The sequence below is a fragment of the Polistes fuscatus genome, unplaced genomic scaffold, assembly GCF_010416935.1.
Source record: "Polistes fuscatus isolate 324 unplaced genomic scaffold, CU_Pfus_HIC Scaffold7, whole genome shotgun sequence".
NCBI lineage: Eukaryota > Metazoa > Arthropoda > Insecta > Hymenoptera > Vespidae > Polistes > Polistes fuscatus.
Genome location: NW_025113151.1, coordinates 5,736,136 through 5,748,391, shown reverse-complemented (window position 1 = coordinate 5,748,391; position 12,256 = coordinate 5,736,136). Strand labels below are relative to the sequence as shown.

The 12,256-nt window shown below is 28.9% G+C and overlaps 1 protein-coding gene across 1 annotated transcript in view; it reads right to left on the bottom strand.

The window, feature by feature from the left end:
• LOC122524141 overlaps positions 1 to 10,886 on the bottom strand; it is a 30,120-nt gene extending 19,234 nt beyond the window's left edge. Inside the window, exon 1 of the mRNA XM_043646237.1 lies at positions 8,699 to 10,886. Coding sequence (XP_043502172.1) covers positions 8,699 to 9,995 — 1,297 coding nt within the window. The 5' untranslated portion in view covers positions 9,996 to 10,886. The remainder of the gene's footprint in view (positions 1 to 8,698) is intronic.
• Between the last annotated feature and the right edge of the window lie 1,370 nt (positions 10,887 to 12,256).

The following is a 12,256-nucleotide window of genomic DNA, read 5'->3' as shown; positions in this document are numbered from 1 at the left end:
TACGTACCTTAAATGATTGATAATTAATAGAAAGATATTGTATACTGCAGTCCAAAATCACGGAGTATAAGTTCGATGCACCGTTCTCTTCGAAATCCAACAGTAAACTGATTCATTGTCCTTTATGAAAGTTCTTTCATTGAATGTTGTTTATATGACTTTCCAAAAAAGGAAATTCTATTTATTACGAATTATATTTTTATTATACATATACACAGACTTTGGAAAGTCATATAAACAAGAATAAATAAAAGAAATTTAAATGACTTTCGCAGAGAACAATGAGACAGTCGAACGATAAATTTCAAAAAGAACTGTACATTGAATTTATAATTCGTGTTTTTAGATTTCAATATACATTTTTTTCAATTAATTAACAATCATTTATGGTATTTTAAAGGTATGTCACATCTCATCCATTAACAAACGCACACACACCACATAAACATTAGATATTTCCATAATTTCATTCAACAGTTGATCAACTGTGATTTTATCTCGTGTTCTCTATTCCTATTGTCTTTTCATGTCATTTCATAAAATCTTATCTTCATCATCGTTTAAAAAATTTCACTTAAAAATATTTCAATTACAATTTAATCCTTTAAAAAAAAATAAATTAAAATATTTTTTTCCTAACATTTATCTGTAATAAATATCAACTCGTGAAATAATTTGCAATCAGATTTGCATATAATTTGAAATAATCAGTACGTTCGTGAAAAGAAAAATTATGATAATCATAATGAAATCAAATGAATCCAACGAATTTTTTGAACTTTTCGAAAGAGTTAACAATTTCGGGAAAAATGATAAACGATTTTGTTAACGATCTCAGTTAGCTTCAGTCCATAGATTTGAAAAAAGTCAACGAATTGTTCTTGGAATAGTTCCAGAGATGATACTCGTGGTTGAATTCGATAACGACACGACGAGAAAACACGATAAGTTTATTCGATCGTTCTCGCTCAAATGTCCGAATGAAATTCCGGAAACGCGTGGAAATTGTCATCGAGAAACGTTAAAGACTATTTTTTTACAGTATAATTCTATCTATGATAATAAACAATAGTAATCCTATCGAGGAGACGTAGATGTATCGTAAATAAGAAAGAGGAATACGTTATTAACTGTTTCTTTTTTTTTTTTTTAAAACGAAACACAATAACAGTCTGGTTTATTTTATTTATCGTCGGCAGTACTATAAACGATCAAAAAAACAACCAAGTAATTCTTTCGTAAATCCATTTAATCTTAGCATGATATCCTTCAATGTATAATACCTAAGAGTTTTTCTAAAAACACCAATATGACTATTTAACCTTTCTAATGATTTTGCTCAATTAAATTTGTATTTAAAAATATCTCTTGAGATTAATAATTTCAATTGTTTATCTAATTAAAATTATCTTTTAATATTTTAGCGAATAATTTTATATATACTAGGATGGGTTAATATACATACTGTATATAAAATATAATATACAGATATTTGAGGTATTTTTTTTTAATGAGACAGACGATGTAGGTATATGATTTTTGCAAGATGTATTATATGATTTTAGTAAATAGTAAATTAACATAGTAAAGTTTTTTGGATAATTTGTTCGATCATTTAATATAATAACATTATTAACTAAGAGTATTTTTCTAAGAGAAGAAAATTCTTCGAAATGGTTTTTAGGTATCCGCAAATATACGATGTAAAAGCATTAGGGAGATCGATGTCGAGAATAAACGATGTAAAAGCGAGATCTATAGTTTTCGATGCAATCACGTGCATAACTGCATACATATAAGTTACTTTAGTTGTATTTGTTACTCGAGTCGTAACGAATACAATTTTATAGGAGAGACGAGAGCCAAGTGAGTCCATGTAAACACGTTCTTTTTCCAGATATAGCTGCTAAACTATTGAACTTTGTATCAGATATATCGAACTTTATACATATTTTCTATTTTCTTGTTGTTATTATTATTTTTATTATTTTTTCTCTTACTTTTATTATTTCTTATTTTACAGGTAAGTTTATTTCTATTTTTTTCTTTTTTTTTTTATTACTGTAATAGTTCACGGCCACGATATTGCATGCAATTTTATTATCAAATTTCATTTATTGTTAGTTACGAGAGAAAAAGAGAGAGAGAGAGAGAGAGAGAAGGATTTAAAATGAATATTATTGCGACGTTTATGAAGATTTAAATCTAAAAAGAGTGCCTTCTAATCTAAATTTTATGTAACCTTGTGAAGTTTATAATACCAGTCTCTTTATTAATGAGATAATTTACTTCTTTGAAATAATAGCATATGTTTTGTTTGTTTTAACTATTTTATTCATGAAATTTTATGCTTTCAATTTTAATACGTAGCTACCATTTTCTTGTAGATAATTTTAACGTTCTTTCAAATTTTTTATATTCTTATCTATATATATAATTTTTTAAAAATATTCTATTATATATATATAATATGACTATTAAACTGTTAATCTAGATTATAATTATCTCGTTGGCGATTTAAACTCACTCCTAATAAAAACACCATAGAGATCGTAAAATTCTATCGTATCCACAATTATCCTTTCATCCGCAGAAAAAAATAAAAAAAAATAAAAAAAAAGAAATAAAAACTAGATTCAAACGAGTGATAAAAGGAAGATCATATCTGTCTGTCTTTTTGTTTTTAGGAGGGTTGTCTTTGCAAGACTTTTAGATTCCTCCAGTAGATCCTACGACTTGGTATCCGGTTGTTAACGTTCGTAACACAGCTGTGTTGCCATCGACGTTGATACCGCAATCCTCTTACCTAAGAGAATCTTCCTTTCTCTCGCAAAAAAGACTTGAAACAACCCTCTTGCTATCTCTTTTCTTCTTTAAGCCTTTCCCCCCTCTTTCAACCCCCAACCCACCCCCTCACTCTTTCTTTCATTTCTTTCTTTTCTTTCTTTCTTATTTTTTTTTTTTACTTTCGTTCCTTTACTTTTTATCTACAACGGTACAATAATCCTCTCGTCAGGAGAAAGAAAGTTTCGAGGCGTCTTGTCGACTCGATAGGGACACACCGAACTGCACGTTCCAACCCCCCTTCTTCCTCGCGATGTCCTTCGCGAATCCTTTAACAGTAAAAGCACTCCCAAATGACTTTCCTTCGCAACGGGGAGGATTCACAAATTTAACCCTTTCTCTCTCTCTCTCTCTCTTCTCTTCTCTTCTCTTATATCGTTTGCTATTTTCTTTCACGCGTAGACAATTTTCTTCTCTCCTCCCTTTTATACTTTTTCAATCTTTTTTTTTTCTTTTCTTTGCATTACGCACAGTGTAGTCTTTTTCTTTTTTTTTTTTTTTTCGTTTCTTTGCATTTTTATTTGAAATGGAATAAGCATACTACACAACGCGCGTTTTTTTTTCCGCGATTTCTTCTGTCTCCTATCAATTCTTACGGTTGGATCTTTTTATTTTTATTTTTCTTTTTCTTTCTTCTACTTTTTCAATTTACTTTTACGCACGGTAATTCTTATTCGCGGTTTTTATTAGATAAAAGGGTTGGGGGCTCACAGGGCACACGTTTCACTTGATTTTTTTTTCCTCCGATCCATATGTACGCGATTTTCCTGTTTATTTTTTCTTTTTTTTTCTTCACGCATAGTAATCCTTTTTACATTTTTACACGAGAAAAAGGGATAGATATAACAACACGCGTGTTTCGTGATTTTCTTATCCGGTGCCTTTCCCTTGAAAGAATAGCGCTTAGTGAAAGACCTTCTCTCTTTCTCTTTATCCTTTTACTCTCTTCTTTTTTTCTTTCCCTTAAAATTGGATCTTCTGAGAATATGGTCGACGTTTGCGATTTTACCTTTAGTTTTTTTTCTCTTTTTTCTTTTATTTTTTGTCTCGCGATAAGAGAGGCTCCTCGAGATTAATTTATTTTTATTTCATCGCTCGAAAATTTGTTTATTTTAATATCGGAGAATAAAATGTTGTATTCCATAATATTCGGTTAGACCGAACCAAATGTATATTCCAAAATAGACTTGATCAAATCTGTGAAAAACATTTTTTTGATAATCAAGAAAATTATTTGATTTTTTCATCAAATTGCACGAATAAAAATAAAACCAATTATTTTGCATGTATGTATAGACGTTTGTCTGTGTGAGTGTGTGTGTGTGTGTTTGTACGTATTTAATATTCGTTTTAAAAAGTAAACGATAACAATAGAAATTCTTTCAAGAAATAACTAAGAGTATCGTCGATGTTCTAAGAAAAGACTAAATAAGAAAATCGAACGTTCTTAAGAGAAAAATGGTCTCTAACTGGTTGAAATGTTGCAAGTTGTTACTGAGTTACCCATCGTGACGCGATTCTTTGTGACTTAGGTAAATGTAGGTCACGGTTGATTGTCCGACACACAGAAAAAGAATAAGAAAGAGACATAGAATAAAAGAGAGAGAAAGAGAGAGAGAGAGAGAGGGAGAGTGAAAGAGAAAGAAAAGACTCATATAGTGTGTTATGTATGTGTGTATAAAAATTATATTGTAAGTCTGTGAGTCAGTTAATCGAGATCTTTTCATCCTGTTCTTAATACAATCAAAATTTATAGGTAACATAATAATAATAACAAAGAAAGAATAAGAAAAAGGATGAAAGGGAGAGACAGAGAGAGAGAGGGAAGATCCGAAGAGATAATTTCGAAAGCTGGAATTTATATGTTCTCGCTATGCTTCGAAACGTGTTTTTTATATCCTATCTTTTCGATATATCGAACGTATATTAAGTACTAGAGAATGATAGATCGTATATAATGAAGTCAATATTTCGTTCTAATCATTTTTATTCGCACGTCGATTGTGGCTTATCGGATCAGATCGAATTTCAAAGTAGTTAACGCAAATTGAATTTCGTTTATGATATATGACAATGATTTACATATACATACAGTAGCAATTGACATACATGTATATATACAGAAAAATAAGCATATTTGTATGTATGTATGTATGTTATTTATTATTTATATATAATATTAATTATATATGTTTTAAAATAATTTTTTATGTATATTATAAATTGTACTTCATTATATTAAAAAGATCATTGTAATTGAATTTCGTATTATAAAATATTTTAATTTTTAATAAATTTTGTTCTTAATTGTGTTTCCAAATATTAACAAGATTATTATAATTTATTGTGTATATATATTTATCATATATATTCGAGAATGAAAATTCATTAAATCATCAATTTATCGAAATAGCATGAATACTTAAAATTGAAATAAATTAAAATATAATTTTTGTTAAAAAAAAAAAAGAATAGAGTATCTTACACCTGTCGGTACAAACGAAACGAAATAACATATACCTAACGATGTCAGCTAATTCATTAATTCATTATATTACGTTCTATACTAACTTGAAAAGTGTCGTTGAAAGGAGAAAGTATTCGTTTAAAGCAATCAAGATTCGAAAGATATCAAGCACTAGAACTAATACGTCTCGTGGTTAACGTTTTAGAACGTTTCTCATGAGTTTGTAATTCTTTTGGATTAACCGTTAAAGCCGCTTTACCGACCAAAAATATTTTTCAAGAAAAAGGGTGACGGGTAGAGTAGGAGGAGGAGGGTGAGGGGGGGGGCTGGTTGAACCAGCATTAAAGTTTCCCGGGTAATTACTCGCGTTCTGAAAGGAACATTACGCGGCCCAATTTATATCCTTGTAAATTGTCCAGATTCAGAGGGGTATAATACGCGTTAAATAGTTTTAGAAAATTTATCCAAACTTTTTCTTAAAATAAAAAGAAAGTACCTAAAGTGGGGTATTAAAAAAAAAAAAATTCAACGCGAAAATAATAGCACAAATTTTATTGGTAATAAAATATTCTCATACTTTTACGCGCATTACTTAACCGATGATTTTATTTAATAAAAATCAAAATCCATATTATCACGAATAAAATAATACGAAGGATAGAAAATTTTTGCAATCATTTTCCTGCTTTAAATTCTCTTTTATTTTATTTTTGTTGGTTGGGGATGGAAAATAATATTCAAGCGTTTCTCCTTTCGTGCTTCTTTTTCGTTAAAAGCAACAACAAAAAAAGAAGAGAAAAAAGATTTTATCTTAGCTTGGAAAATTGTTTGCATGGGCTTCCGTCCGAAAGGACAACTGGGCCACGCGAAAAGGCGGGAAATACGGAAGCGACGATGCGCGTTGTCCTTTCTAGCAAGATGTCCTTTCTAGGAAAGGATTATTACGGTGAACGAGCACGTTCTTTCTCGCTCTTCTAGACACACACACACACACGTCACGATGGACACTTTCCATTCGAGTATTCTCCTCGCCTTTTTTTCATATACTTTTAAAAAATAAGAGAACGTCTTGCGAGAGAGAGAAAGACCTAGCATGATCATTCGTTATAATATAATAATTAAGAAATATTATATCCTTAATTTATTCGTACTTCATTAAGAAATATTATATTTAAATTAATAATTAATAATAATTTGTTTATGTATTATTGTTTGTATTTTTTTTTATTATAATTAAGTTATTTATTATAGTGATAAGTTAGATGAAAATAATTATATAATTTAACACACTGTGCATGATTGATAATTAATATTATTTGAAAAAGTCAAACGAATATTATATATAATATAAATTTAAAATAAAATCTCTCTCTCTCTCTCTGTCTTAATATTATATAAATATTTTTAAATATATTTTTTATTGTTTAAAATTAAAAAATAAAAATTAAAAATAAAATTATCTGTCGTAATTAGTTTTCTTTTTTACGTATGTATGTAGCGTTGAATAAATTTATTGTTTATTTTATTCATCTACGTGCAATGAGAAAGCAATTTTCGATATTCGTCTAAGTCGATCGAACGTACTCCCATTTTTTTAAAGCGAAACTTCAAAGAACGATTAATCCCATTGTGCGCGGTGTTGATCAAAAAATAAACTAAAAAAAAAAGACGAGGATAGATCTATCTCACTTTTTAATTCAGTGCTTGGGTCGATTGAACGATCGACAAAAAGGTTAATACATTCGTTCGATCGTACAAACTGTGTCTAAACATTAATCGTGCGATTTTCTACCTGTCAGAACACACACTTTTTTTAATGCATCTTATTGGAATGGATAATAATAATCGAGAAGAAGTGACGGAATTAAATTCGATATACTTCTATATGTATATATGTGTATGTGTCTGTATTATATAAAATGAGTCAATCTGAGATTAGTGAATAATTTTTGTACGATTTAATTAACATATATAATAAATTAATATGTTCTATTATTTAATTTAAATATATAGAATAATAATTAATATAAAAAAGTTATATATTTAAATAATATAAATTTAAATTAATTTAACAAATACCTTATGAGTCTTGTAATTTTATTATTTGTTTTTCAATTTATTGATAATGTTGTAATTGTTCTAAGTAATTTTCAAATTCGTTATCGAGTATTTATGGGATCAATATTGTTAAATATTTTTCATCAGTATTTTAATCTGAATCTTGAAGAAATCCGTTCGAAACACCGATCACCTAATTAAATTAATTAATTATTATTTATATTAACTATTTGTTTATTTTTAGAAAATATTGATGAAATAACTAACGAGAAGTAACGTGCTGCTTGAATAAATGTTTAATTAACACTGCATAATAATTTCATACTTCTTAATTAAACGTTTCGTTTGCTTTGAAACGAGATTACAGAAATAATTTCAGGTGTTAATGAATTTAATTCGAATATACGTTTATTAGTAATAATAGTGAACAGATGTAAAGAAAACTCATTGTCAGTGAGACTTTAGCGGCTTTTGGCCGTCGGCCAAAATACGATTAAACGTTTCTCTCCTTTCTTTTATTCTTTCTGACGAAATTGTAACAAAGTAGCCAAGAAAAATAAACCAATAACAAAATATTAAACTCTTGCACCACGATGTCGGCTGTTTTTTTTTTTTTTCATTTCACCGACACAAAGAATTTTTTTTATCATCGAAAAATATTCGCTGATCGTTGCTATAAAATAAAATTAAAAAAGAAAAAAAAAGAAAAAGATCTCACTTAGCTCCAGGCATTTAGGCTAGTGAATCAATTCATCTAATGAAGATCGCGCAATTATTATATTATACCTTCGTTCTCTTTTCTACCCGAAGAAAAAGCAGCTTGACGAGCCTGAAAAATTGTGTTCCGTTTATCGATAACGTTACGTAACTAGTAACATGATCGAATTCGTCCAGAAACACATAACGATCTATCTACTTAGTGAGAACGAAATTGGATGCGTTTCGTAAATACTTCGAAATATACAGGAAAATAGATCCACATAAATTCTTCACAAATTTATATTCTTCATGGAATATCCTAGAAGAATTTTATTTCACTTTTTACTACCTAATTAAATTGTAACACATTAGAATGATTTATGCATTATATATTGGCAAACATTATAATTATCATGATATTTTCATTTTAAATAATTAAAAATTCTTAAATTTATTATACTAGTTTTTTAATTTTTAATACAATTAGCAGTTTGAAGGACACTTTATAAAAAACCATGTTGACTCATAAATAAATAAAAAATGTGAACATTTTATAATCTTTATTTTAATTATCCTATCAATGTTTTCCAACTTTTAAATTAGAAGTATACATACATCTCAGTAACTAACCTGACTCAAGATAAACGTGATGACCAAATCGAGTGGCTACATGTTGAATAAATACACCAACAGCTCCTTGTGTCCCATGTGATAAAATTTGAACGAACATTCCTACTAGTATGACAAGCCAACCCCAACCACCTTCCGGATAATAGTGTTGCTTCAACGTTAGCAACTGTCGCAAATCAGTAACCAGATGTTTCGAGCCATGTTGTCCTGGACCAGGAACAGTTTGTTCATTAGCACTGCATCCTACGCCACTATCATGAACGGACAATCTTGGGAGTGATCTGCTACGATACAGCAAAGATGTTACCGGTGTCTCTAATCTTGAATCAGTATCACGAACTGATCTGGCATTAGCTAAGATAAGTTTCGTGGATGTTCCTTGTTTTTCGTAAACACCATTTAATTCATTTCCCAAATGAATCGAATACTTTTGTAGATAAGAATAACGAGTATAAGGTAAATGTTGTTCACCACAATTAAAACATTTCTTGGGTTCGTTAATCTTACTTTTCTTGTCCAAATAAGAATAAGAAGAAGTTGGCGAATTAGTAAATAAATGTGGCTGAAATTCAATATCTTTATCGAACTGAGATTTCGACCTTTTAACGGACGAAATTCGATTCCTCGTTGAGGAAGAAGAAGAAACGGAAGAAAAAGAAGAAGATCCTTTTTTTATGTTGATCCTTTCTTGAGTAGATTCCTTTAACGTTCGATGATGATTCTCCACTTTCTTTCTGATCAGATTTATATCTTTAACAGGACACTCAGGTCTCTTATCCCGAATCGGAAGATTATTTTCTAAATCGTTTCTATCGATCGTCCTGTCGTCTATCTTTCTGTCCTCGATGGTCGCCATCGTTATTATTCTTGCCTGTTTTCGCAATCCACGAACCTGCCGTTGGAATTTCGATGATCTTCGATCGTTCGATTTGTCCTCGCTCGAGAATTCTTTTTTTCCCTCACCCTTAGACTTCTCGTAATCAGAAATTTCCAACTTCTCATCCCTCGGCTCGGTATCGATTTTTGAAACTTTTTGAATTCCTTCCAATGAGTTTTTTCTAATCGATGATAGAATTTTTTCTCCGTCATCGTCATCATCATTATTATCATCATCATCGTCGTCATCATCATCATCATCATTATCTTCATCATTATCGGTAGTTTTAATGGTGTTACTTTCAATAAAAAGATCACGTTTACATTGCTTTTCATTGTCATCGTAATTGATTTCTTTTAAGAAATTTAAACTTCCTTCACGATCTCTTTCAAAATTCGAATCAACTCGCGAACCTGCCATTTTTCGATGATTTTTTTTTTTATTTAAATTTAAATCCTATTATCATTTAACTCCTTTTCTTTTGCATTCTCCTCCTCCTTCTTCTTCTTCGTCCTCGGAATCTTCCATTTCCTTTTAACAAAACGTTACGTGTCTCCTTTCTTTTTTATTTTCGAATACTTTCACGAGCTTTAAATTTGATCTAAAGATGATCTATCACTTGAATTTTGATCAAGATAATGATCTTTTATTCGTATATCGAAAGATTGAATATATTTTTAATTTATTATTTATCTTTTTTTCAATAACATCGATTCAATAAAATCGAACTTATTATTTAGTACAATTGTTTTTTTTTATGCTCTAAATAATTTTAAATAATATTCGTGTCTTTTACGAGTAATTTTATTTACTTATCATTGTTTATCAGAAATTGCATCTGAATCCATACTTTTTAGCTCCAAATTATATTTAATTTAATTTATGTTTCACCTGTAGCTTTTATGTTTTTTTAAACTTTGATCCTAATCTACACTTTTGTTGTTCCAAATTTTATATCAAAATATAATTCAAGTTATTGCATGTAAAAAATTTATTTTCTTTTTTTAATTAGCATCAATAATAATGTTTTTATCAGAAATTGCATTCGAATCCAAGTGTTTTTGAGTTCTAAATTGTATTAATTTAATTCACGTATGTTTACGTGTAGTTTTTATTTTAATTTTAACTTCTTTTTGGGATCTCAAATTTTTTTCAAATGACAGCAAAATCGTTCGACCAAGGGTATGAATGTAATTTCGTAGATAGTTTGAAAAGGTTCGGTTGATATATTGGAGGAGACACTTATAAGACACGAAAATGAATACGACTGAGCACGGCACGCTCAGATTGCGAACTGCTGAGACTCAGCGCGACTGTGGTGGCTCTCGACTCCAGAAGCAAACTCGATCCAGCAGCGTTGATCCATCTCTCTCTTTCTTTCTTTCTCTCTCTCTCTCTCTCTCTGTCTCTCCTTTCTACACCCACGGAGCTCTACTTCCTTCTTTGGCACCTACTTTTTTTTTCTCTCCACCTCCTTCTCCTCTTTTAACCCCCTTTCTGTCTTTGTATTTCGTCGATCGTTTCTTTTCAAACACAAACTTTCCACGTGGGTGCTTCTTCTAATATAGCAAAATTTATATTATTTGCATGTTCAATTTTTGTAACTGTTTTGTAATGGAATTAATTGTATTTGAATTTCAAACTTTTCTCACGGTTGTTACCTAGATCGCAAAATTTATTAATTTTTTTCTGTAATCGCGTGGCACGTGATCACAATTGTTCAGGTGTTCTTGGTAAGTGATTCTATATAGTCAAATGAATTTTATTTAATATTTTTAAAAATATATATTCGATTTGCAATTATTATAGTATAATTTTATATCGGTATTTAAATATTACTACTAAATAATATTTTTTATGTTAATTAAATGTTTATTACGTCCAAACCAAAAATTTATTAATAAATAGATATCATAGAGAAGTTGGACAAGGTAAAAAAATTAGAACATTATGTTTTGATCTTGTTGAACGTTTCGTCCCTTTATTGGGATTTCTTCAGGAACTCGATCATAAATGTTCAGAGTCTTTTATGTATTAATAAGACATACATTAGTTTTAATAATAAACTACACTTAACATATTTATATCGTAATTAATAAAAATTTTTTTTTTTAAATCATAAATAATTAATTAAACATCTGTTATTAAACAATACTCTGTTATTTTCAATTTAATTACATGTTTAATTAATTATTTATGATTCTCCAAAAAAAAGATTTTATTAATTACGATTTAAATATGCTAAGTGTGGTTTATTATTAAAACTAATGTATGTCTTATTAATACATAAAAGACTCTGAATATTTATGATCGAGCTCCTGAAGAAGTCCCAATAAAAAGACAAAACGTTCAACAAGATCAAAACATAATGTTCTGATTTTTTACCTTGTATAAATTCCCTGTCCTATCTCTTTATTATTAAATATTTTTTATTATTATTATGTTAAATATCGATAGATATATTTATTGATTTAATAAACTTGTGTTTATACGCAACTTTGCTTTATTTATTATGTTTAATATTTTATTCTTAAAAATTGAACGATTTTAAAATGGATTTTGCATTAGTTCATATATAAAAAATAAAATATATTTTATATGTATTATATTTTAAATATTTTTAACAAAACCTTGAAATAGAAAATATTTCGAACAATTTTTAATGTTCATTTTTGCTGTAA